Source organism: Anomaloglossus baeobatrachus, chromosome 4 (genome assembly GCF_048569485.1).
Source record: "Anomaloglossus baeobatrachus isolate aAnoBae1 chromosome 4, aAnoBae1.hap1, whole genome shotgun sequence".
NCBI lineage: Eukaryota > Metazoa > Chordata > Amphibia > Anura > Aromobatidae > Anomaloglossus > Anomaloglossus baeobatrachus.
In genome coordinates, this window is record NC_134356.1 from 162,348,299 (window position 1) to 162,375,240 (window position 26,942).

Below are 26,942 nucleotides of genomic sequence, written 5' to 3' on the forward strand. Positions count from 1 at the left end.
GTACCCTGTGACACCCTGACTAGTTCAGGGGTGTCACATTCCTTCTTGGTTAAACGTAGCTCGTCCCTGAGCTACAGGACACCCAGAGGTTTATTTTTGTTTTAACTGAAAGAAAAGGGAAATAACATTTTTAATGTAACAATTTCTCATCCCACACAGGGGAGGCACATCACTTAAACGTTGCATAAGAAACTCTCAAAGTTCACATTTTATAAGAGCCATGGGAACGCTACCGATAGTAGCGATACATGGCGGCTCAGCCTACTCTGCTGCAGCCCTTTCCTGCAACAGTCCATTCCCATTGTCCCTCTCCTTTCAACCCGCCACCCAAACAACCTGTATCCCCTGGTTCCTTTTGACGGTGTTGAAGTCCTGGAGGTGTTAAAGCCAACTCTGGTGGGTGCACGAGGCGCAACTATATACAATAGCACAAGTTCGTGCTGGCTGCTGCCAGTCCTGCAGCCATGGTCCATGTTAATTAGCAACAAAATAGAACAGAGTCCATGCACTAGGTGCAAACTGTAAATTAGCTTAGGTACTCAGGTAATTGGCATTTTTCAAGCGTTGGTAATCAATCAACATTTTCAACATTTCACATCAACATTAGCAGCACTGAAACTTAAACTTTAACTTTATACATGGGGTAGCCAGGTGCCGCTACCATCACTCTCTATACCTCAGTGGGGGCTGACCAAAGTTAACACGGGTTGACCTTCTCAACTCTGGACCCTCTTCTTCCCCTTGTGGTGTGGCAATGCCTGCTGCGGGTTCCTCACTATCAGTGACAGGTGTGGCTGGTAGGACCCTATGTGTTCGTGGTAAGGGTATGGGTACTACTCTAGGTGCTGAGGGGAGTACAGTGTCAGTAAGCCTTTCCTGTTCTGGTTCCTCCACGGGTTGTGGGAATGTTAACACAGGAACTATTACTGTTCCATTTTGCATAGGCCAATTTTCTGGGAAATCACCTAGGATGGTACGGATGGTCCTCTTTTTCCTTTCCACTACTTGAGGTTGGAGCTGGGGTTCATCTCGGACTCTTAGGGGTTCTGGACATTTATTTAAGTGGTCTCTGGAGATGGCAGATGTGGTTCTTCCTTGATCCTTGCTGATAAGGCAAGTCTTCTGATTGTCAAAATTAGAGGGCTGCACCATGTAGGGTTCCTTCTCTCATTGGCCATCCAGTTTGTCTAATTTTCTCTTTCTCTTTAGTACCATCTTGCCTGGTGAGAAAGGAGTAGCCCTTGGCTGCTTGTTGAAGTTCTTTTCTTGCTTCTCTCTACTCTGGTTCCAATTCTTTTTAACATATTCCTGGATTTGTCTATACTGGATCTGGTGACGTGAGTCCCAAGACTCCCAATCCGCATCGGGCGAGTAAGCTTCAGGCAGTTCAACTTCCATTTCTAAGTCCACTGGGAGTATCCCAGGTCTGGCTCTCATCAGGTAAGTGGGTGTGCATTTGGTGGAACTCACAAGAATATTATTGTAGATGTCAACAAGATCTGGCAATTTTTCAGGTCACTGGTTCCGCTCCTCAAGTGGAAGAGTCTTCAGCAGATTGATTACTAGGTGGTTCATCTTTTCGCACATTCCATTTGATTGAACATGGTAAGGGGTAGTGCGTATCTTCTTACATCTGTACAGGCTACAAAATTCCTTGAAGATTTCATCCTCGAACGCTGGATCTTGGTCGATGAGGACTTGATCTGGATACCCATGCGGCCTGCAGAAGTGTGCTTGGAATGCCTTCGCCGTTGTGCTGGCAGTTAAATCTTTAACAAGTACCCCCACCAGGAACCTTGAATAGTGATCCATCGTGAGTGCATAGGTGTAACCACTCCTGCTTGGGGTGAGCTTGACGTGAAACAAAGCTACAAGCTCCAAGGGCTGTTTGGTGACTATTGGTTGGAGTGGCGCTCGCTGACTGGTGCCATCTTTCCTCCTCAAGGCACAAGGACCACAGTTTCTGGACCATGTTTCTATGGTGTCTCTCATTTCAATCCAATAGAAGCGACTTCTCAGCAGCATCTCCAACTTTTTCCATCCAAAGTGCCCCACTCGGTCGTGGTACGACCACCGCCACGTACGCTTTAGGTATCACTATCTGGCATATTCTTTCATGCGTCTTGGGATTGGTGAGACTTCTGCACAACTTGCCCCGATGGAGATACAGTCGACTCCTGTCTTTCCACAACTTCTTAGCTTCTTCTGGAGCGTCTGGTCCAAGGTGGGAGCCAGCTTGGGATATCAATGCCTTGATTAATCTGATTGCAGGATCACCATCCTGTGCTTCTTGCCAACCGTGATGAGGTAATGGATTGAAGGTTGTCTCCTGTTGATTGCTGTAGGACCGGGACTGTACCATGCTAACAGGGCGATGGAAGGCAGGCAATTCAATCTCCTCCAAGTCATCTTCATCCTTTCCATCATCGGGTAAATGGGGCATTCTGGATAATGCATCCGCATTGGCGTTTTTGCGGCCAGCCCTGTATTTTACGGTGGAATCATAATTTGCCAGTCGTGCGACCCAACATTGTTCCAACGCTCCCAGTTTCGCCGTGTCAAGGTGGGTCAAGGGATTGTTGTCCGTGTACATGGTAAATTACTTCTATACTCCCTAAGCTTTGCTCTCCACTTCCTCTCTCTGACTTCCTCCCTCCCACCAGTCTGCCTAACCCCTAGGAGAGTGGCCCTTTTCCAGCTACACCACCCACTGGTGTGCCTGACAGGGAGTGGTGTGAGGTGTGACTAGGATTTGCATGCTGATGGATCAATACCGAAGGTTAGGATCCCAGAACCATGAGCGGTTGAGTCCTGCACCAGAAAAGAAAGACATGCTAGTTCAGGGGCGTCACATAAGCATATGGTGTAAAAAAAATTCAGCAGCAAATCTACATCTCTTGGCCAAAAAATGCATAAAATTGGTTATGACGCCGTTTTGATGCGTTTTTTTGCCAGGAGGTGCAAATTTGGTGCTGAAATCTGGTGCAGACATTTCAGCACCAAATTTGCAGCTCCTGGCACAAAAACCGTGCCCGAAACGAAGTTTCTGTGCAATTTTTGGCTAAAGGCTGCTTTACACGTTTCAATTTGATATGCGATCTTGTATGCGATCGCACACGCCCCCATCGTTTGTGCGGTTCGTGCAATTTGTTGCCCGTGTCGCACAAACGAGTAACCCCCCGTCACACGTACTTACCTTCCTAACAACCTCTCTGTGGGCGGCGAACATCCACTTCCTGGAGTGGGAGAGACGTTCGGCGTCACAGCGACGTCACACGGCAGCCGGCCAATTAGAAGCGGAGGGGCGGAGATGAGCGGGATGTAAACATCCCACCCACCTCCTTCCTTCCGCATAGCCGGCGGGAGCCGCGGGACGCAGGTAAGCTGATTTCATCGTTCCCAGGGTGTCACACACAGCGTGTGTGTGTGCTGCCTCGGGAACATTGAACAACCGGACGTTCAATTTTTAGAAATTGAACGACGTGTATGTGACCAACGTTTTAACGTACAATCTGGGTCGCACAACAACACTAACGATGCCGGATGTGCGTCACTTACGACGTGACCCCACCGATACATCGTTAGATATATTGTAGCGTGTAGCGCCTGCTTAAGTGATGCAGATTTGGTCATGAAGTTTCTACACAATATTCCTGCACCAAATCTGCATCTTCAGGCAAGAAAATACACAAAAACATTTTTTTACGCAGTTTTGGTGAGGTTTTCTGCTAGCAAATGCAGATGTGGGATGAAATTTATACACCAAATTCCTAGACCAAATCTGCATCTTCTGGCCCAAAAATGCATCAAAAAGCAACACGTATTGATGTGGTTTTTTGGCAAGAGATGCAGATTTGGTGCAGAAGTGTATGCAACCAAATACTCAACGTGTGCACATCCAGTGCCGGATTACTGTGTTCAGTGGTGCTGGGTAAACCGATAACCCAGCCCCATTGAGATGAATAATCCGATAATCTGGCACCATCTGAACTCAATCATCTGGTTCAATGATGCTGGAGGTAAAATCTGGCAAACAACAGGAGCACAATAGGCTCTTATCCGTGTTAAAAAGAGATGAAAAAGAAAGATAATAGGCTCACCTCAGGTAGTTGTGTGAGCCAAGCATCAAACATCTGGACAACTTTCAAGGCTGGTGGTGAATGGGGAATATGCCGCGCTGCCGTGTTGAAAAAAATCATCCAGATGGAGATCAAAGTGAATTTATTTTCAACGCGTTTCAGTGATCACATGAAATCACATGAAACCCAGCACTAATGAGATGAATAATTCAGTAATCCTGCATCATTGAACTCAGTCATCTGATTCAATGGTGTCGAATTAATGGATTGCTGAGTTCAATGGTGCTGGGTAATTCAAACTTGCAAGGGTGTTTATGGGGGTAAATAAATAGGAAAAAGAGGGTGTTTTTGTATTTTTACTTAAAGGGGTTGTCCACTACTTTTACATTGATGGCCTAGCCTTAGGGATACTTTGCATACTACGACATCGCAAGCCGATGCTTGCGATGCCGAGCGCGATAGTCCCCGCCCCCGCCGCAGCTACGATATCTTGTGATAGCTGCCGTAGCGAATATTATCGCTACGGCAGCTTCACATGCACTTACCTGCCCTGCGACGTCGCTCTGGCCGGCAAACCGCCTCCTTCCTAATGGGGCAGGTCGTGCGGCATCACAGCGACATCACACGGCAGGCGGCCAATAGAAGCAGAGGGGCGGAGATGAGTGGGACGTAAACATCCCGCTCACCTCCTTCCTTCCACATAGCCGGCGTGAGCCTCAGGACGCAGGTAGGAGATGTTCCTCGCTCCTGCGGCTTCACACACAGCGATGTGTGCTGCCGCAGGAACGAGAAACAACACCGTAACATCGGTCCTTCCGTAATTATGGAAATGACCGATGCTACATCGATGATACGATTTTGACGCTTTTGCGATCGTTAATTGTATCAAAAACGTTTTACACACTCCAATATCGACAGCGACGCCGGATGTGCGTCACTTTCGATTTGACCCCACCGACATCGATGTCGTAGTTTGCAAAGTATCCCTTAGGATAGGTCATCCATGTCTGATCGGCCTGGGTCCAACACAACACCCCCCCCTGCCGGTCAGCTGTATTTTGTCCTGGTGGCAGCAGCATGCAGCCAAAAATGCTCAGTTGCAGAGCTGCTGTGTCTTCTGATAGCGGCCGCGGCTGGGTACTGCACATCCACCTACCATTCTAATCAATAGGAGGTGGATTTGCATTACCCGGCTGTGGCTACTATCAGAAGATGTAGCAGCTTCAGAACTGAGAATTTCCGGCTGAATGCTTCAGCCACCGGGTCCATAAACAGCTCATCGGTTGGCGTGCGGGGTGTCGGACCCCAGCCAGTCAGACATTAATGAAATATGTAGCACGTGGTGATGTCGGGTCTGGGATGTCAGGGGTGGCCCTGCCCGGCTTCGTGGCCCCGAGGTGTACACCAAAAGGGGTTGAAGAATGGATGGGATGAGGAGTAGTTGTCTTGTGACGCCACCTGCGGTAAGTGGCCAGGGATTAGCCGCCGCTGCCGTCGCTGTCCTCTGGGGTGGATGGTGTCATAGCTAGGATAGTTCAGCTTCCTGCAGGTGAAGCTAGGCCCCAGGGAGGATGATGGAGGTAGTAGTCGCCGTTGACGCTGAAGCGCGGGGCTACGGCAGTGAAGGAGTGACACAGTAGTTGCAGTTCCAGGATTTTACTCACTGTCTGTGGGTTGCCCGGAGGTGCCAGTCTCCGTCGTGATGGGCTCCAGCCGGTCCCGGATTAGTTGAAGGTCGGAACCGGTGCAGTAGTCTGTGGGCCTTTCCTTCTTGTGCTTTTTAGTGTGAATCCCCATAACCTTAAGTGCTTGGGGACCCCCGCCTTGTATTAAAGTTCCTCTCAACGTGTGCAGGTATCACGAGTCCTCTTGGGGCCTGACCGTGATCACGACTCTGGGCTCTATGTTTCTACTATGCTCCATGATCCCATGGTGCCAGAGTGACACGAAATCCCCCTGTCCAGCAGATTCTGGTGCTGCAACTTGAAGTATGCACCACGCTACGGCTCTGCACCCTGAACTGCGCCGGTTCCAAAGGAGCAATTTAGCTCTCGCCTCAGCAACCATGTTTCTCCTACGTCACACAGGAGCTACTGGTAAACTAGCTCCTCCACTGTTCGGTTCCCCAAGCCGACTCTTCTTTGTGTGTCTGTGCTCCCAACCCCCTCCCTGGTGGTCGCTCCTCACCTGAGTCCCTGTCGCTAGTGGGTGGCTGCCCCAGTATTTGAATGGCAACCTTAAGACCCGACCCTAGCCCGGTCCCCATTCGGGAGGGCTACCTGCTCTGTATTTATGGAATGTTTGGATGTGGAACCGGCACCGACCTCCTCCAAACCCAAGATGAGTACTGGACATTAAGTGAGGTGCAATACCCTGTGGCAACTGAAGCCTAAGGGATGCCACACATACCCTAAGGCTAGGCCATAAATGTAAAAGTAGTGGACAACCCCTTTAAACTAAAGCCAATTGACTTAAAAGAACAGAATAAAAACACAACAACAAATATAAACATACAAGTTATACTCACAGAGCGAGCACTATATTAGTGGGGCCACTGGACTGAAGGTACACTTCACTTGTCTGGGGGAGGAAACTGGACCAACCACTGAGTCTTCACTACTGCCACCAAAGGTGGCAGCAGGTACACACACTGGTAAACAGCCGGCAGAGGGCAGCCCAAGGGGATCTGCGATACCTCGGCAGCTGGCGCCACGGACACAGCCCAATCTCTGGAAGAAGGAACAGCAGCAGCAGGCAGAGTAGTGAATCCGTCTGGGATTGATAGATGGATAGATGGATGGATGGATGGATGGATACAAGTGCTTCTCAATAAATTAAAATATCATCAAAAAGTTAATTTATTTCAGTTATTCAATACAAAAAGTGAAGCACATATATTATATAGAGTTATTACACACAGATTGATCTATTTCAAGTGTTTATTTCTGTTAATGTTGATGATTATGGCTTACAGCCAATGTACACCCAAAAGTCATTATCTCAGAAAATTACAATAATTAACAGAAAACACCTGCAAAGGCTTCCTAAGAGCTTAAAATGGTCCCTTAGTCTGGTTCAGTAGGTTACACAATCATGGGGAAGACTGCTGACTTGACAGATGTCCAGAAGGTAGTCATTGACACACTCCACAAGGAAGGTAAGCCACAAAAGGTCATTGCTAAAGACACTGGCATTCACAGAGTACTGTATCTAGTGCTTCAAGAGCCACCACACACAGACGTATCCAGGACATGGTCTACAACTGTCGCATTCCTTGTGTCAAGCTACTCATGACCAATAGACAATTCCAGAAGTGTCTTACCAGGGCGTAGGAGAAAAATAACTTTTACTGTTGCTTAGTGGTCCAAGGTGTTGTTTTCAGATGAAAAAAAATTTTGCATTTCATTTGGAAATCAAGGTTCCAGAGTCTGGAGGAAGAGTGGAGAGGCCACAATCCAAGCTGCTTGAGGTCTAGTGTGAAGTTTCCACAATCAGTGATGGTTTGGGGAGCCATGTCATCTGCTGGTGTTGGTCCACTGTGTTTTATCAAGACAAAAGTCAGCGCATCTGTCTACCAGGAAAGTTTAGAGCACTTCATGCTTCCCTCTGCTGACAAGCTTTTTGGAGATGGGCCGACAAGCTTTTTGGAGATGGAAATTTAATCCTCCAGCAGGACTTGGCACATGTCCACACTGCCAGAAGTACAAATACCTGGTTTAATAACCACCGTATCACTGTGTTTGATTGGCCAGCAAACTCGCCTGACCTAAACCATATAGAGAATAAATGGGGTATTGTCAAGAGGAAGATGAGAGACCATAGACTCAATCATGCAGAAGAGCTGAAGGCTGCTATCAAAGCAACCTGGGCTTCCATAACACCTCAGCAGTGCCACAGGCTGATCGACTCTATGCCACGCCGCATTGATGCAGTAATTCATGCAAAAGGAGCCTCAACCAAGTATTGAGGCATTTACTGTACATATTTTTCAATAGGCCAACATTTCTGAGTTAAAAATAATTTTTTCAGTTGGTCTTATAAAATATTCTTATTTTTTGAAAAAATGACATTTGGGTTTTCATTGGCTGTAACCCATAATCATCAACATTAACAGAAATAAACACTTGAAAAAAATCACTCTGTTTGTAATGACTCTATATACAGTGCTGGCCAAAAGTATTGGCACCCCTGTAACTCTGTCAGAGAATACTCAGTTTCTTCTTGAAAATGATTGCAATCACAAATTCTTTGATATTATTATCTTCATTTATTTTGCTTGCAATGAAAAAACACAAAAGTGAATGAAAAAAAATCAAATCATTGATCATTTCACACAAAACTCCAAAAATGGGCCAGACAAAAGTATTGGCACCCTTAGCCTAATACTTGGTTGCACAACCTTTAGCCAAAATAACTGCGAACAACCGCTTCCGGTATCCATCAATGAGTTTCTTACAATGCTCTGCTGGAATTTTAGACCATTCTTCTTTGGCAAACTGCTTCAGGCCCCTGAGATTTGAAGGGTGCCTTCTCCAAACTGCCATTTTGAGATCTCTCCACAGGTGTTCTATGGGATTCAGGTCTGGACTCATTGCTGGCCACTTTAGTAGTCTCCAGTGCTTTCTCTCAAACTATTTTCTAGTGCTTTTTGAAGTGTGTTTTGGGTCATTGTCCTGCTGGAAGACCCATGACCTCTGAGGTAGACCCAGCTTTCTCCCACTGGGCCCTACATTATACAGCAAAATTTGTTGGTAGTCTCCAGACTTCATAATCCATGCACACGGTCAAGCAGTCCAGTGCCAGAGGCAGCAAAGCAACCCCAAAACATCAGGGAACCTCCGCCATGTTTGACTGTAGGGACCGTGTTCTTTTCTTTGAATGCCTCTTTTTTTTCCCTGTAAACTCTATGTTGATGGCTTTTCCCAAAAAGCTCTACTTTTGTCTCATCTGACCAGAGAACATTCTTCCAAAACGTTTTAGGCTTTCTCAGGTAAGTTTTGGCAAACTCCAGCCTGGCATTTTTATGTCTCGGAGTAAGAAGTGGGGTCTTCCTGGGTATCCTACCATACAGTCCCTTTTCATTCAGACGCCGACGGATAGTACGGGTTGACACTGTAGTACCCTTGGACTGCAGGGCAGCTTGAACTTGTTTGGATGTTAGTCGAGGTTCTTTATCCACCATCTGCACAATCTTGCGCTGAAATCTCTCGTAAATTTTTCTTTTCCTTCCACATCTAGGGAGGTTAGCCACAGTGCCATGGGCTTTAAACTTTTTGATGACACTGCGCACCGTAGACACAGGAACTTTCAGGTCTTTGGAGATGGACTTGTTGCCTTGAGATTGCTCATGCTTCCTCACAATTTGGATTCTCTAGTCCTCAGACAGTTCTTTCGTCTTCTTTCTTTTCTCCATGCTCAATGTGGTACACACAAGGACACAGGACAGAGGTTGAGTCAACTTTAATCCATGTCAACTAGCTGCAAGTGTGATTTAGTTATTGCCAACAACTGTTAGGTGCCACAGGTAAGTTACAGGTGCTGTTAATTACACAAATTAGAGAAGCATCACATGATTTTTCAAACAGTGTCAATACTTTTGTCCACCCCTTTTTTATGTTTGGTGTGGAATTATATCCAATTTGGCTTTTTGACATTTTTTTTTTCATTGAAGACAAAATAAATGAAGATAATAATACCAAAGAATTTGTGATTGCAATCATTTTCAGGAAGAAACTGAGTATTCTCTGACAGAATTGCAGGGGTGCCAATACTTTTGGCCAGCACGGTAATATATGTGTTTCACTTTTTGTACTGAATAACTGAAATTAACTTTTTGATGATATTCTAATTTATTGAGAAGTACTTGCAGATACGGCACCAGCGATCGGCGTGAATAATTGAAGTAGTGGGTATCATGGTAACTGGCCGTCATGGACAGTAGTGGCAGCAGCAGATCAGAAAACTGCTGAAATGTAGATAAATGTCAGCAGCACTCAGCACAATGACAGCAACAGCACAAAGGGACCTGAGAACTAATAAGATAACTAACTTGTTGCCCAAACACCACCCTTAAGGGGAAGATGCCTTACATATCTGAAACCTCTCAGCTGATCTGAAAGGTACTTCCGGGTCAGGGTTTACTGGCCCTTTAAGAAAAGGGGTGTGGCCATACGCACACCCTTTGAGTTGAACCAGAAAGCCTGTGAGGTGTACACAGGGTCTGGGAGACAGCAGCATGAAGCGGGGACAAGGTAGCCACAACAGGATGGCCCAACAGGTGAAAGAACCGATCTCCCCGCCAGGGGCAGGGTAGGAGAGCGCGGGCATACCGGCATGGGCATTACAACAAAAGGCCGAAGTCCACATGGAAGAGGAAGTGGAGTAGGTGGAAGTAGAGAGCTTTTTTTGAGGGGTGAAAGAGAGAAGGGCTGGTTGTTTCAAATTTGGGGATGGCCAAAAATGAAAGTAATGCCAAATAGATTGTAACCAAGGCTGGGTGCAGCTAGTCTAGTTGTCTAGTCATCCAGAAATAGGGGACAAGTTCTGTTGTATCCACGCATGATTCAGTTTGAGGAATGTGGCTTTATCCATGTTGGCTGTAGACGGGTGGATAAGACTTTCAGTGATCACTCCACCTGCGGCATTGGAGACACACTTGGACATGACACTTGCAACAGATCAGGCCATTACCTCCAAGACATAAAGGGCAAGTTCTGGCTGTGTGTCCAATTTGGACACCCAAAAGTTAAAAGGACCGAACCCATCAATTCCTAATTGTATATTTTTGGACATGTACTCTTTTACCATGTTGTGGAACCGTTTCTCCCTGTTGATAGGCGCTGTATTACATAGTGGTGCCGGATATTGTGGCCTGTTCACAAACTGTTTCCAAAATGAATCAATACTAGCGCTGTTTGGAGACATGGTGCTAGTGCCCCATTTATGTTGGCTATTTGCTCCTCTTCATCTGCCTTGTGCTTCCACTGAGCCGCCAGTATCAGGTGGAAATGCTGTCATCAGTCCTTCTACCATGGTGCACTTGTATTGACAAATTTTGGTATGCCACTCCAAGGACAGAAGTAACAATAGTTAGTTGTCTTTGTACTGAGGATCTAGCAGGGTTGCCGCCCAGTAATAATCATTGGTAAGAATATGGGCAACACAGCGGTCATTGTGCAGGCACAGCAGCTTATATTGGCTCATGTGTGCCAGGCTGCCCAGAAGCAACAAGCTGTCCTTGGTGGGAGGTGTAATGTCTGTGTCCTCTGTATCCCCCCAGCCACACTCCACTGATGACCATTAGCTGCTTTGAGTGCCACCTTGCTGTGCACACAGTTCCTTTTCATCCTCATCATCAGTCTCCCAAGCTGTCCCCTGGCTGGACACTTGTGTACCTATCGGTTGTTGGTACATGGAGACACCCTCTGAGCCATGTGTTCATGACAGGCCCAACATTGGTGTGAATGGTCTTGGTTCCTCCTTCTCTTCTTACTCCTGTCGCAGTGTGCCGCCCCAGCAGCGAATCGAACCACTCGGATCCGGGGGTAGTGTCTGTTCGTGGCTCGAGGGTCTCTGGACCCGGGAGCTTAGGGGCCACACTCAAATGTAAAAGGGAGTATAGTTCGTGACGCCACCCGTGGTGTGCGGTAATTGGGAGTACCGCTGCTGCCGTTGGGAGTACCCGGGGTGATGGAGTGTGGCAGCTAGGTGACGTTGCCCTCCACAGGTAGGGGTAGGCCCCGGGACTCTGGATGGTGATGCGGGGACACAGTGCAGGGGTTAGTCGGGTACTCACTCAGCAATGAAGCAGACGCTGACAACAAGGTAAACCAAGTCTCTGAATGCCGCTGCCTCTCAAGGGGAGCTTGTCCGGGTCCCGTCCCCTACAGTGCTGCTGGTGGCCTGTAACCTGCCTCCTTGCATTAAATTTTAGAGTGTTCGTTGTGGTCCGGTAGCTTGGAGCTATCTGGGCCCTGCTCCCCACTGTGGCTAAGTGGAGGAGCCTGCTCTCAGGCCTCACGCTTGGGATTTCAGTGGGCTGCTTGCTAGGAAAGCCCTATCCCCCTCGTTGCACTAGTGCCCTGATTCTGGACCTGGTGGGAACAGTCCATAAAGGCCTCGTTCTACTCAGGTTAATTGCCGGGTTGCCTGAAGCTTCTCCCCGACCTAGGGTCCGTGTACCCCGTTGTGCCTTCGGTCACGGACCGGTGATAGGACCAGGCTGCCTACCATCCTCTTTGACAGGTCCCAGGCACCTAGCCTCAATCCCCTGCGACCAGGGGTCCGACTCTACGTCCAGGCCACCGTCTGCGACCTAGTTTTCCTTTCCCCTGGGAGCTCGAACTCCCAACTTCCTCAGAGCTCCTCACAGTTTGAGGGTTTCTCAACAACTGACTAGACCTTGACACCTCCCACCTCCCTGTCTGACCCCTAGGTGGGCGGCCCTATTCCTGCTTAAACAGCCCAGTGGTGTGCCCGACAGGTGTGGTGCAAAGTGTATCTAGGATTTGTGAATGCTGATGGAGGCAACACTGCAGGATAGAGACCCAGAACCATGAGGGGTTGAATAGTGCACGGATAGGATAGTTTGTGCAGTACCCTGTGATGACCTGAATAGTCCAGGGGCGTCTCAGCAGCATGTCAGCCATCATTGCCACTGAGTTTGTTTAAGAGGTGGATAAGTGGTATTGTAACGCTGATTATGGCATCTTCTACGCTGACCACCTTTGTGTAGTATTCGAAGCAGTGCAACATGGCACACAAAGTCCCACATGGAGGCCAACTTGTTGGCCATAAAGCGGTGTTGGTCAACGGAGCAATTCTGGCATGCATGCTGCAGCTGAAAGTTCACTGTCGCCTGGTGCTGCTCGCACAGTTTCTCCAGCATACGGATCACATATTAGGCAGTGACTGGGAAGGTTGAAGTAACGCTGCAGCAGAGAAAGGCGAGCTGCTGCAGGGTGAGAACACCGAAAGTGAGCACACACTGCCCACACTTTCACCAGCAGTTCGGACTTATCTGGGTAATTCTTAAGGAAGCTCTGCATCACCAAATTAAGTACATGCGCCTGGCAAGGGATGTGCACCAAACTGACTACGCCCTGATCCCTGTCAACAGCTCTTGAACCCTGTGTGATTTGTCCTCCAGACAGATGAGTTTAAGAAGGGCTTGCTGGCATTTCCCCCTGGCTGTGGTGAAGTTGCTGGTGCAGGTCTCACTGTGACTGGATGAAGAGGTAGCGAAGTAGGCAACTAAGGGTACTTTCACACTTGCGTTTATTTCCTTCCGTTACAATCCGCCCTTTTGGAAAACAGCGGAATCCGTTAACGGATTCCGCTGTTTCCCATAGACTTGTATGGGTGACGGATTGTACCAAAAGGACCTGCGTTGCTTCCGCTGGGCGACGCTCCGTTGCTTCCGCCCAGCGGGAGGAACGCAGCATGTAACGTTGTTTTGAGCAGTGGAATCCTCTGGATGTCACTGCGCATGCTCTTTTTTTCTCTTTTAAATCAAACTTTATTTTGGCTCGTGGTGGCCGAACGTTCAGCTGAGCGCCTGGCTGTCGGCAAGCGACAGCGCTCAGCTGAGCAACCGGCCGCCAGCATGCCCAGCCGCCGGCAAGTCACAGCGCTCAGCTGAGCGCCCGCCCGCCGGCATGCCCGGGCGCCGGCAAGTGACAGCGCTCAGCTGAGCGCCCGCCCGCTGTCATGCCCGGCCGCCGGCATGCCCGGCCGCCGGCAAGTGACAGCGCTCAGCTGAGCGCCCGCCCGCCGGCATGCCCGGGCGCCGGCAAGTGACAGCACTCAGCTGATCACCCGGCGGTAGGCTGCAGGGAGCGATCAGCTGATCACCCGGCGGCCGGCAAGTGACAGCACTCAGCTGATCACCGGCGGTCGGCTGCAGGGAGCGATCAGCTGGTCACCCGGCGGCCGGCTGCAGGGAGCGATCAGCTGATCACCCGGCGGCCGGCTGCAGGGAGCGATCAGCTGATCGTTCACAATAGTCTGCCGCTGGTAAAACTGTAAAAAAAAAAAAAAAAAAAATCAAAACGAATTGCGTTGTTTTGCAGCATCCATTGCATCCGTTGTGCCACTATATGCAACACATCCGTTGCATCCGTTACACAACGCAATGCAACGGATACCGTTCAACGCAAGTGTGAAACTAGCCTTAGACAGAGAAACGTCCAGCAATTTTAGGTGGTGGTAGGACATGTGATAGAACGCCTTCTGCCTTTGGACTAGCGGCTATTAGATTTACTCAATGGGCAGTTAGGGAGATGTACCATCCATGCCTGTGCTTATCATTCCACGTATCGGTGCTGATGTGGACCTTCCCACTGATGGTATTGCGTAGTACACTCCTTATTTTATCCACAACATGTGTATGCAGGGCTAGGGTTGACCCGCCTGGAAACGTAGTAGTAGCTGGGAACACGTATTGTGGGGTAGTCATCGGCATCAGTTTTATGAAACCGTACGTTTCTACCATCTGGAATGGCAGCATTTCCACGGACAGGAATTTTGAAATGGTGTTACTCAGAAGCATGGCTCGTGGGTGGGAAGGCTATTTCCGGTTTCTCCCCAGGGTTTGGGGAATGGACAGCTGAATACATGCATAAGACTGTGTAGAGATGGTAGGTGATGCTGTTGTGCCGCCCCTGCAGCAGTCAGACTGCTCAGATCCGGGGTCACTGTGGCTCGAGGGTCTCCGGACCCGGGGGCTTGCGGCCACTCAAAAATGTAAGGGGGTTATTTACAGGGGATAAGTGTCGGTGATGCCACCCGTAGTTCGCAGTAAGGGGAGTACCGCCGCTGCTGATGGGAGTACCTGGGGGAGATGGAGTGGGGCAGCCAGATGGTGTTCCCTCCACGGGTAGGGGAGGCCTCGGGACTCTGGAGATATAGGTGGCGGGTAGCGTTGTGCAGGCTATGCGGGCAGGCAGGACACAGGGGAAGTAGTGTACTCACTCAGGCTGTGTGTATGTTGGTGCAACCATTAAGCAGACTCTGACACAGGAGTAAACCGAGTCTCTGGGTGCCACTGCCACTCTGGGGAGCTCATCCGGGAATCCGTTCCCGCTGGTATTGTTTAGTGGTCCGGAGCCTGCCTCCATGCACATGTATTTAGATGTTTCTGAGTGACCCCCTCGGCCTGAAATGGTTAGGGTCCCGCTCCCTATATTTAAATAGTGGAGCTGTGCTCTCGATGGCTGACACTTGGGATTTTAGTGGGCCGCATAAGCTGGAAAGCCCTATCCCCCTTGTTGTGTTGGTGCCTTTGATCTCCGAGCTCTTGGAGAAACTTCATAAAGAGACTATCCTCCACAGGTGAATTACCAGGTTGCGTGAAGCTACTCCCTGATCTATGGGCCTGTACCCCGCCGTGCTCGGTACTGGTCCGGTTACTGGACTTTCCGGTGCTGACCGTTCTCCAAAACTAAGTCTGGGCACACTTCTCCAATACCCTGCGACCAGGTCTCCGACTCCTCCGGTCCCAGACCACCGTCTGCGACTTAACTAAAGTCACCCAGGGAGCTACAACTCCCTCAGCTCCTTACTCTTTGGGAACTACTACCGTTCTCCAGGGAGCTACTACTCCCAGCTCCTCAGTCTTTGGGAGCTACTCCTGAACTGACTATATCCCTTCCACCAGTCTGCCTGACCCCTAGGCGGGTGGCCTTTTTCCAGCTAGACCACCCACTGATGTGCCTGACAGGGTGTGGTGTGAGGTGTGGTTAGGATTTGAGTGCTGATGGAAGCAATACCAGTAGTTAGGATCCCAGAACCATGGAGGATGAGTTCTGCACCATAAGAGAAAGGAGTGCAGTTCCCTGTGACACCCTGATAGAGTCAGGGGCGTCACAATGTGGTGGTGGTCATATTGTCACATCCACTCCTCTGCCCTGCCCTCCTTACTGGTCTGCACATTGAAAAAGCTGCAGAACTTGTGTTTCGTTATCCTCAGAGATGTGCTGCGGTGGACCACTGACCATAAGAACCAGCCCTCCCACATTTTCATCCTTTGACATAAGTGGTTGGACATCATTGCACTCAGTCTCTTCCACTTCCACTTCTGGGGCAGAGTCAGGTGAATGGCCCATAGAACTGCAGCCAGCAGTCATCAAAAAGCAGAAGAGGCTGCTGAGGTTCAGATAGCTTGGCCAATTTGCAAGGGGGTAAGGTGGAAGCCAGATGCCCATGGTCCTCAACTGCCAAATATTTGCTTTTTGCAGTGGACCAGGTGGAAGACAATGCAACAGAATGTTCTGAACTCAACATTCATCCAGTGGTAGTGGTACTTGGATGTACAACGTGATGCAGAACATCCTGTCGCCTGCATCTCCTGAGGAAGAGGTTTCACTTGGGTGCGGAACAGGCAGAGATGTAGGATGTCATCTTCTTCCAGCTGCTAACCAGCACCAACAGATGCACCACGCTGACTGATATGTTCTCTATTAGATGTTCTTTCATGCTTATTGGCACTGTTCACCAGACTGTAAAAGGCACAAAGCAACTGGCAGGTGGGACTAAAAGCAGCACTGACTTTGGGCAGAAAGGGGCAGGCTGTTCTGGCACTCTGAATCCTCACAAGTGTAACAGTAATCCTGCCTTTATACAGGGTAGGTCACAGTTGTCCCAATACTTGGGATGGCTGTGACGTGGCAGTAAGTGACCACAGCCAGTAAGCTTTGTGATTGGCAGAGATGCAGATTTTCACACTGCTTCTGGGGCCACTCATCAAGACTATGAAAATGCACTGCATTCCCTACCCACAATTGGTGTCTGTGATTGGTTGCCATCACAGTAGCTGTCTGTGTCCTTGTCATACTGTAAAAATAAATAAATAACACAATTGGCATAGGTTTCCCCATTATTATGATACCCAGCTCAGATAAAGAATACAGCTACAGGCTGCAGCCCCCAGCCATGTGCTTATCTTGGCTGTGTACCAAAATAAGAGGGACCGCATGTGGCTTTTTTAAATTATTTCATTAAATAATTTTAAAAAATGGCGTGCAGTCCAACCCCCTGCCCCAATTTTAATACCCAGCCATGATAAAGCCGACAGCTGGGAGCTGGTATTCTCAGGCTGGGGAGACCCATGCTTATTGGGCACTACAGCCTAAAAACAGCAGCCTGCAGCTGCCCAGGATTGTCACATCCGTTACCATGCTCATCCTGATTTCCCTGGTGTGGTGGGGGTTAATAACAGCTCACAGCTGCAACTAAGCCCTAGATTAGTAATAGGATACACATATGAGACCCCCCATTACTAACCTGTAAGTGAAGAGAAATAAACACAAACATCGAAAAAAATCCTATATTTGAAATAAAATACAAAAACACCTTCTTTTTCCAATTTATTAACCCCAAAAATACCCAGGTCCAACGTAATCCATACGAGGTCCCAAAACGATTTTAGCTCTCCTAGATCTGAAGTGGTGATAGCGCGCGGGCATAAAATATGACCACCTGCTGTGGCTTCAGGCAGAGAATGAAGCACAGTGATGAGCAGTGACATCAATCAGGTTATTTACGGTCACAGCTGGAGAAACCCACAGTACCTCACCTGTGACCGCAGGTAACCTAACCTTAGGTGACTTCATTGGACTCAGTGACCTCATCTCAGAGAGCTGCATTCACGGACCTGCATCTCCTGGCAGAAAACCATGAGATTTTTGCCAAGAGATGCAGATTTGGTGCTGAAATTTCTACACCATATTCCTGCACCAAATCTGCATTTTCTGGCAAAAAATTACATCAAAACATGATGCGGTTTTGATGCGATTGGAATTTTTGTCCAGAGATGCAGACTTGGTTCAGGAGTATGGTGTAAAAATTTAATCACCAAATCTGCATCTCTGGACAAAAAATGCACAACAGTTTTGACACTGTTTTGGTATGGTTTTCTGTCAAGAGCTGCAAATTTGGTGCTGAAATGTCTGTATTAGATTAGATAGCACCAAATTGACAGCATGATTTAATTGGTTAACAGGCGCAGGTAGATCTCCGATTCACCCACTCCCGTTACCTGCACATGTCGGCTGATCAGATCAGCCAACTTGTAGGGAAAAATGCAGACGTACCGATACATTATAGGTCGTGAAGGGGTTAACTTTAACTCTCCCTGCTATTAGGCAAAATACAGTCTATCACTATTAACGCATGTCACAATACACATTACACATCATAGCAGTAATGTGTCTTCAAGGGTGATCATGGGCAGTATGTCCATCTCCTTACACTTGCTTTTTCCCTAATTATGTCTTGACAGTGCTGAAAGGTTGCTTGCTGCAATGGAACCATGCTGCGTTCTTCTAATTTGGGTGGGGTTTGATCCTGATAAATGTTGAGGAGTGGTTCATTTACCTTTGCTGGTCTCCTGTTCAGAGAGGGGTTAGGCGGGCTTTGCATTTTGCGACATCGCAAGCCGATGCTGCGATGTCGCACGCAATAGTCCCCGCCCCCGTCGCAGCAGCGATATCTTGTGATTCCTGGCGTAGCGAACATTATCGCTACGCCAGCTTCACATGCACTTACCTGTCCTGCGACCTCGCTGTGGCCGGCGTCCTGCCTCCTTCCTAAGGGGGCGGGTCGTACAATGTCACAGCGACGTCACACGGCAGGCGGAGAATCAAAGCGGAGGGGCGGAGATGAGCAGGATGTAAACATCCCGCCCACCTTCTTCCTTCCTTATAGCCGCTGGCGGCAGGTAAGATGTTCCTCGCTCCTGCGGCTTCATACACAGTGATGTATGCTGCCGCAGGAACGAGGAACAACATCGTACCTGTCGCGGCAGCGTAATTATGAAAAAGTCGGAGCCTACACCGATGATATGATAACGACGCTTTTGCGCTCGTTAATCGTATCATATAGGATTTACACACTACGATGTCGAAAGTGACGCCGGATGTGCATCACTTTCGATTTGACCCCACCGACATCGCACGTACGATGTTGCAACGTGCAAAGCCGCCCTTAGTGTTTGTATGTTTGTGGTGGGTGATGACCAAGCTTGGTCACTTTTAATCTGAAGTAGAGGGGGTAGGTGTTTTGCTAGTTAACGGATCAAGATGGTCACATATTACTTGATGGTGGTGTTGGTTTAAATTATTTATACTTTTACCTGCGGAATGGGGATTTTATGTTAAATTAAAGCTTTGGTTACTAGTTATTTAGAGTGTATCATGAAAGGAATTGTCAATTTCCTTGACAATCCCTTATTAAATTATGTGGTCCTCTTGCAAAATAAATGAATATATATTCTCACATGCAGTGCCGATGCCACTAAAGTAATGTTGGAGCTAGGTCTCCCAAGTCTACAATAATCCTGCAGCCAAATGGCAGCCTGTATTGAGATGCATTCACTTCTTCCACTGGTCCAAGGTTCATCCATGGCTGCTGATTGTTTGAAGGTGTCATGAGACATAACAGTGTGAGGCAAGCCGTGGGACACCCTTTGCCATCATTGTTGTAAAGGTGCCGGTGGAGAAGTTGACTTTATTTTTTTTATTCATAAGGGGATCTGCTTCCTTTAAAAGGGGTTGTCTAGCTAATTGAAAAGTCCTTTAAGGTCATCTAGGACTTGCTCAATAGCCTTAAATCTTTTTAGTGCTATTTTTAAATGGCAACTGAAGTATAAGTACTACAGCTCTAGATGGTTCTACTGATAATTGTGGTTAGATCCAGGATAGGTGCTTTCTCTGCCACTCCTGAAAACAAATGCTGGGTTCCAAGGGTTGCCATGGCAGCCATAGGTCTAAAAATGGTCTTAGATCTTGCATGGGTATTCACTATTGTTATATGTGAAAATATGCAGTTTATTTACTGCAGGTAAATAAATATATGTGTGTTTTTTTTACTGATAGTTGATTCTGTGTGAGGTTTATTAGTTGCTTGTATATATTCATGTCTGTATTATACTTCTGGTGGTTTTATAATTATGGAAACAGTTCTTGTACTTTTTGTTCAGTTTTAGATTAGACTTTAATTTGTAAGTGGATTTTTTTACTAATGTGACTTTTTCTTTTCCTTTTTTTTGATGGGGAGCAGAGGTGTTCATGTAAATGTTTGACTCTGGCAGCAAAAAAGTTAGTCTGCGTGAGAGTGTGTCTATTTACATACAATATTCTCTTCTGCTCTATGTGTGAAAACATGTTTTATATTGCAGGCAAGAAGACTTCTCCAAAAAACACACTTCTGGAACTACCTGATCAGCCTGCGTGTGAGCAGGTAAGAAAAAACTAAAAATATAAATATTTTAAATAACTGCCTGGTAATAGTATTGTCAGACTGTACTTGAAAAAAAGAATGGATTTGTTAGCAGCGGGTTAATCAGCGTGATGTCCACAGCGAGCAACAGAGAATGTTCATTTATTGAGAATTAAGAACATCCAGCTTACAACATGAGAATAGGATCAGTCTGGTTTCTGGGAGAGGGAGAGAGAAATCTGCTGTGACCTTCAGCTTCCAGCTCCACACTAGAATGAACACACTGGGAGAAGGAGGAACATCCTGTCTGTGAATGAGGATTTTTTTTTTTTTTTTAACTTTAACATCTGAACAATATGCATGCAGACATAAAATCACATCATATTAAACAAACAATAGTTGTTGCAATACATACAGATCAATATGCATTAGGCCAAAACCCCCACTCAACAACTACTTATTCTGTTAGTCCCATAGTGGTTCTCAGTCCTTGGAACCTAGGTCGTGGCAATGGCTTGGTCAAAATGTCAGCTATCATTTTATCAGTCTCACAATAAACAAACTGAATTATGCCACGATCTATCAAATCACGTAGATGATGATATCTGACGTCGATGTGCTTAGTTCTAGCACTGATCTTTTCACTGCATGCAAGTTTAATGCATCCTTGGTTGTCCTTATATATCACCGTTGGCTGAGTTAACGGTTTACCAAGATCATCCATCAGTTGTCTTAGCCAAATGATCTCCTGACTTGCATAGGCTGCGGACACATACTCAGCTTCTGTAGATGACAAAGCAACAGATACTTGTTTTCTACTAGACCAGGAGATTGAACTTTCTCCAAGTTTAAATACGTATCTGCTTGTGGATTTACGATCATGCGAATAACCAGCCCAATTTGCGTCAGCATAGCCGGTGAGTTTTAGATTTCCTGCTGCAGATAATTTTAAATTTACACCTTGTGTCTCTTTTAAATATCGGAGAACTCTTTTAACGGCATTCCAGTCTTTTTGGCGCGGTTTCTCCACATATCTGCACAATATTCAAACTGCTGTTGTAATATCTGGTCGAGTCATAGTCAATATGTATAGAAGTGCCCCCACTGCCTGTCGATATTTCTCATTGTTAGGCAACAGGTCATCTTCTTCCAGTTTCAGGTAGGAGGATTCCATTGGCGTTGATACACCTTTGGTTTCTTTCATTCCAAACTGATTCAAAATTGAATTAATTTCTGCACTTTGATTTAGAAGAAAACTTCCATCTTCCTCTCTCTGGATATGGATTTCTAGATAATATGTCACATTTCCAAGGTCTTTTGTGTCAAAATGCTGGTTCAAAATTTCAGTAATTTTCCCAATTTTGGCTTCTTCTTGATGAACTACAATTACATCGTCCACATATAAGAGAATATACATCCACTTTCCATCAGTATATCTCGTATATAAGCATGGATCCTCTTGACCTCTTTTAAATCCTTCTTCTAACAAGACTTTGTTCATTTTGGTGTTCCATGCTTTTGCCGATTGCTTAGGACCATAAAGAGATTTTTGTAGTTTGCAAACAAGATTCTGTTCACCTTCCTTTATATAACCTTCAGGTTGAGTCATGTATAAGTCCTCCTCAATGTGACCATTTAAAAATGCAGTTTTGATATCCAAATGTCTGACAAACATCTTTTGTACAGCAGCTACGGCCATCAAGGCTCTAAATGATGTCTGCTTGGCGACTGTGGAAAAAGTAGCATCATAGTCTTCACCATACTTTTGAGAATATCCTTTTGCAACCAACTTCACTTTAAATCTGTGGACTTTACCTTCAGCGTCATATTTGGTTTTAAATACCCACTTGCATTTGATTGCCTTTTTACCCTGTGGTAACTCAGTGAGTTTCCAAGTTTGAAGTTGATGAAGCGAGTTCATTTCTTCATTAGCGGCATTGATCCACTTTGTTCTTTCATGAGCAGGTATCATAGTATCATAGTATCATAGTTTTTAAGGTTGAAGGGAGACTCTAAGGCGGGCTTTGCACGTTGCAACATCGGTAACAATGTGTTACCGATGCTGCAGCGATAGTCCCGCCCCCGTTCGATATATAGTGAAAGCTGCCGTAGCGATTATTATCGCTACGGCAGCTTTACACGCACATACCTGCCGTGCGACGTCCCTCTGGCCGGCGACCCGCCTCCTTCCTTAGGGGGCGGGTCGTGCGGCGTCACAGTGACGTCACACGGCAGGCGGCCAATTGAAGTGGAGGGGCGGAGATGAGCAGGATGTAAACATCCCGCCCACCTCCGTCCTTCTCATTGCAGCCGGGAGGCAGGTAAGGTGAAGTTCCTCGCTCCTGCGGCTTCACACACAGCGATGTGTGCTGCCGCAGGAGCGAGGAACTACATCGTACCTGTCGCTCCCCCGGCATTATGGAAATGTCGGAGGCTGCAGCGATGATACGATGACGACGATTTTGCGCTCGTTCATCGTATCATCTAGGATTTACACACTACGACATCGCAAGTGACGCCGGATGTGCGTCACTTTCGATTTGACCCCACCGACATCGCACCTGCGATGTCGTAGTGTGCAAAGCCCGCCTAAGTCCATCTAGTTCAACCCGTAGCCTAACATGTTGATCCAGAGGAAGGCAAAAAAAAACCCAATGTGGCAAACAAGTTCCAATGGGGAAAAAATTTCCTTCCTGACTCCACATCCGGCAATCAGACTAGTTCCCTGGATCAATACCCTGTCATAAAATCTAATATACATAACTGGTAATATTACATTTTTCAAGAAAGGCATCCAGGCTCTGCTTAAATGTTAGTAGTGAATCACTCATTACAACATCATGCGGCAGAGAGTTCCATAGTCTCACTGCTCGTACAGTAAAGAATCCTCGTCTGTGATTATGATTAAACCTTCTTTCCTCAAGACGTAGCGGATGCCCCCGTGTTCCAGTCGCAGGCCTAGGTGTAAAAAGATCTTTGGAAAGGTCTCTGTACTGTCCCCTCATATATTTATACATTGTGATTACATCCCCCCTAAGCCTTCGTTTTTCCAAACTAAATAACCCCAAGTTTAATAACCTGTCTTCGTATTGCAGCCCACCCATTCCTCTAATAATCTTGGTCGCTCTTCTCTGCACCCTCTCCAGTTCAGCTATGTCCTTCTTATATATCGGTGACCAGAATTGTGCACAGTATTCTAAGTGCGGTCGCACTAGTGACTTGTACAGAGGTAGAACTATATTTTTTTCATGAACACTTATACCTCTTTTAATACATCCCATTATTTTATTAGCCCTGGCAGCAGTTGCCTGACACTGTCCACTAAAGTGAAGTTTACCATCCACCCATACACCCAAGTCTTTTTCTGTGTCTGTTTTACCTAGTGTTCTACAATTAAGTACATAATCATAAATGTTATTTCCTCTACCCAAGTGCATGACCTTACATTTATCTACATTAAACTTCAATTGCTACTTCTCAACCCAATCCTCCAATTTACATAAATCTCCCTGTAATATAAAATTATCCTCCTCTGTATTGATTACCCTGCAGAGTTTAGTATCATCTGCAAATATTGAAATTCTACTCCGCATGCCCCCAACAAGGTCATTTATAAATATGTTGAAAAGAAGCGGGCCCAATACTGACCCCTGTGGTACCTTACTATGAACTGAGACCCAGTCCGAGTACGTACCATTAATAACCACCCTTTGTTTCCTATCACTGAGCCAGTTTTTAACCCAGTTACACATATTTTCCCCTATCCCCATTATTCTCATTTTATGTACCAACCTTTTGTGTGGCACCGTATCAAAAGCTTTTGAAAAGTCCATATACACAACATCCACTGCATTTCCCTGGTCCAGACTTGAACTTACCTCTTCATAGAAGCTGATCAAATTAGTTTGACAGGATCGATCCCTCATAAACCCATGTTGATACTCTGTCATAAGGTTATTTTTCTTGAGATACTCCAGTATAGCATCTCTCAAGAAACCCTCAAGGATTTTACCAACCGTAGAGGTTAAAGTTACCGGCCTATAATTTCCCGGCTCAGTTTTTGTCCCCTTTTTGAATATTGGCACCACATTTGCTATGCGCCAGTCCTGCGGTACCGACCCTGTTATTAAGGAATCTGAGAAGATTAAAAATAATGGTCTATCTATCACAGAACTCAATTCCTGTAGTACTCTGGGGTGTATGCCATCCGGGCCCGGAGATTTGTCAACCTTAGTGATTTCGAGGCAGCGGCGTACTTCCTGCTGGGTTAAGCAGGTAATATTCAAGGGTGAATTTATGGTATCACTGGTCATGTCATCTGCCATGGCATTTTCTTGTATAAAAACCGTAGAAAAAAAGTCATTCAGCAGGTTGGCTTTACCCTCATCCCCTTCCACCATTTCACCAAGACTATTTTTAAGGGGGCCAACACTATCGCTTTTCAGTTTTTTACTGTTTATTTAGTTAAAGAATATTTTAGGATTATTTTTACTTTCTCTCGCAATGAGTCTCTCTGTCTCAAACTTAGCTAACTTAATTTGCTTTTTACATATTTTATTTAATTTTCTATAATTATATAATGCCTCATCACTACCTACCCTCTTTAATTCTTTTAAGGCTTTCTGTTTTTCTTTTATTGCTTCCCTTACAGCTCTATTTAGCCATAGGGGTTTCCTCCTATTTCTAGCATGTTTGTTCCCATAGGGTATATTTTCTGCACAAGCCCTATTCAGGATGCTCATAAAAGTCTCCCATTTGCTTTGTGTACTTTTATTACTTAGTACATCATCCCAGTTTATTGCACTAAGATCATCTCTCAACCGTTTAAAATTTGCTTTCCTGAAGTTTAGTGTCCTTGTAGCCCCTCTACTAGACATCTTACTAAAGAATATATGAAAACTTATTATTTTGTGATCACTATTCCCCAAGTAACCCCCAACTTGTATATTTGATATGCGGTCTGGCCTATTGGTTAGTACAAGGTCTAGTAGTGCTCCCCCTCTTGTGGGATCCTGTACCATTTGTGAAAGGTAATTATCTTTCATTGTTATCAAAAATCTAGTAGTAGTTAGTTTTTGCATTTCATCCCATGACTGTGGCTCTGACTCAGGTAGTGTCTTGACAATGTAGGATAGACGTTTAGCTGGCATTCCTTTGTTTGATCTTGACGATCGTCTGATTTAAGGTTCACTAAGGGTACCTTCACACTTAGCGATGCAGCAGCGATCCGACCAGCGATCTGACCTGGTCAGGATCGCTGCTGCATCGCTACATGGTTGCTGGTGAGCTGTCAAACAGGCAGATCTCACCAGCGACCAGTGAACAGCCCCCAGCCAGCAGCGACGTGCAAGCGACGCTGCGCTTGCACGGAGCCGCCGTCTGGAAGCTGCGGAGACTGGTAACTAAGGTAAACATCGGGTATGGTTACCCGTTGTTTACATTAGTTACCAGCGCACACCGCTTAGCTGTGTGTGCAGGGAGCAGGGAGCCGCGCACACTGAGCGCTGGCTCCTTGCGCTCCTAGCTACAGTACACATTGGGTTAATTAACCCGATGTGTAATGCAGCTACATGTGCAGAGAGCAGGGAGCCGCGCACACTGCTTAGCGCTGGCTCCTTGCTCTCCTAGCTGCTGTACACATCGGGTTAATTAACCCGATGTGTACAGCAGCTACATGTGCAGAGAGCCGGAGCCGGCAGCACAGGCAGCGTGAGAGCTGCAGAGGCTGGTAACTAAGGTAAATATCGGGTAACCACCTTGGTTACCCGATGTTTATCTTGGTTACAAGCTTACCTCAGCTGTCAGACGCCGGCTCCTGCTCCCTGCTCGCTTCATTTGTCGCTCTCTCGCTGTCACACACAGCGATCTGTGTGTCACAGTGGGAGAGCGCCTTTGAAGAAAACGAACCAGGGCTGTGTGTAACGAGCAGCGATCTCGCAGCAGGGGCCAGATCGCTGCTCATTGTCACACACAGCGAGATCGCTAATGAGGTCACTGCTGCATCACAAAAAGCGTGACTCAGCAGCGATCTCGGCAGTGAGCTCGCTGTGTGTGAAGCACCCCTTAGGCTTTTTGTTGTTCCTTCAGTGGTTGAATAATCTAGCCAGACTTCTATATTCTCCCTTTTGTTGTCTTGTAATTGTGACTGAGATTGTTGTTGTTGCTTCATCTGGACTACTGGCATAATGTCATAAAACTTGGGTGACACGAAGTTTTCATCAATCACTACATCTTTGCTTATTGTGACCTTGTTTGTCTCTGGGTGTAGAATTCTATAACCTTTCTGGGTTTCACTGTAGCCTACCAGGATGCCTTCCTTAGCGTGAGATTCCCACTTAGTTTGTTTTTCTTTGGGAATGTGTGCAAATGCTTTACTTCCGAAAATCCTTATGTGTTGTAGTTTTGGCTTTGTACTATTCCATTGCTCAAATGGAGTTTTCTCTGTCGCTTTACCTGGAAGCCTGTTCTGAAGATAGCAAGCCGTCATAATAGCTTCGCCCCAATATACTGTAGGCAGATTTGCATCAAATAACATATTCCTTCCGCTTTCACAGAGTGTTCGGTTCCTTCTTTCTGCTACACCATTTTGCTCAGGGTTGTATGGGACAGTAGTCTGAAATATGATTCCATTTTTCTTTAAAATGCTCT

The 26,942-nt window shown here is 46.7% G+C and overlaps 1 protein-coding gene across 1 annotated transcript in view; it reads left to right on the forward strand.

Annotated features, from left to right (window-relative positions):
• The window catches only part of SLC4A9 (solute carrier family 4 member 9), an 890,846-nt gene that overhangs the window by 133,567 nt on the left and 730,337 nt on the right, over nt 1-26,942 (forward strand). Inside the window, exon 4 of the mRNA XM_075344573.1 lies at nt 20,254-20,315. Coding sequence (XP_075200688.1) covers nt 20,254-20,315 — 62 coding nt within the window. The remainder of the gene's footprint in view (nt 1-20,253; nt 20,316-26,942) is intronic.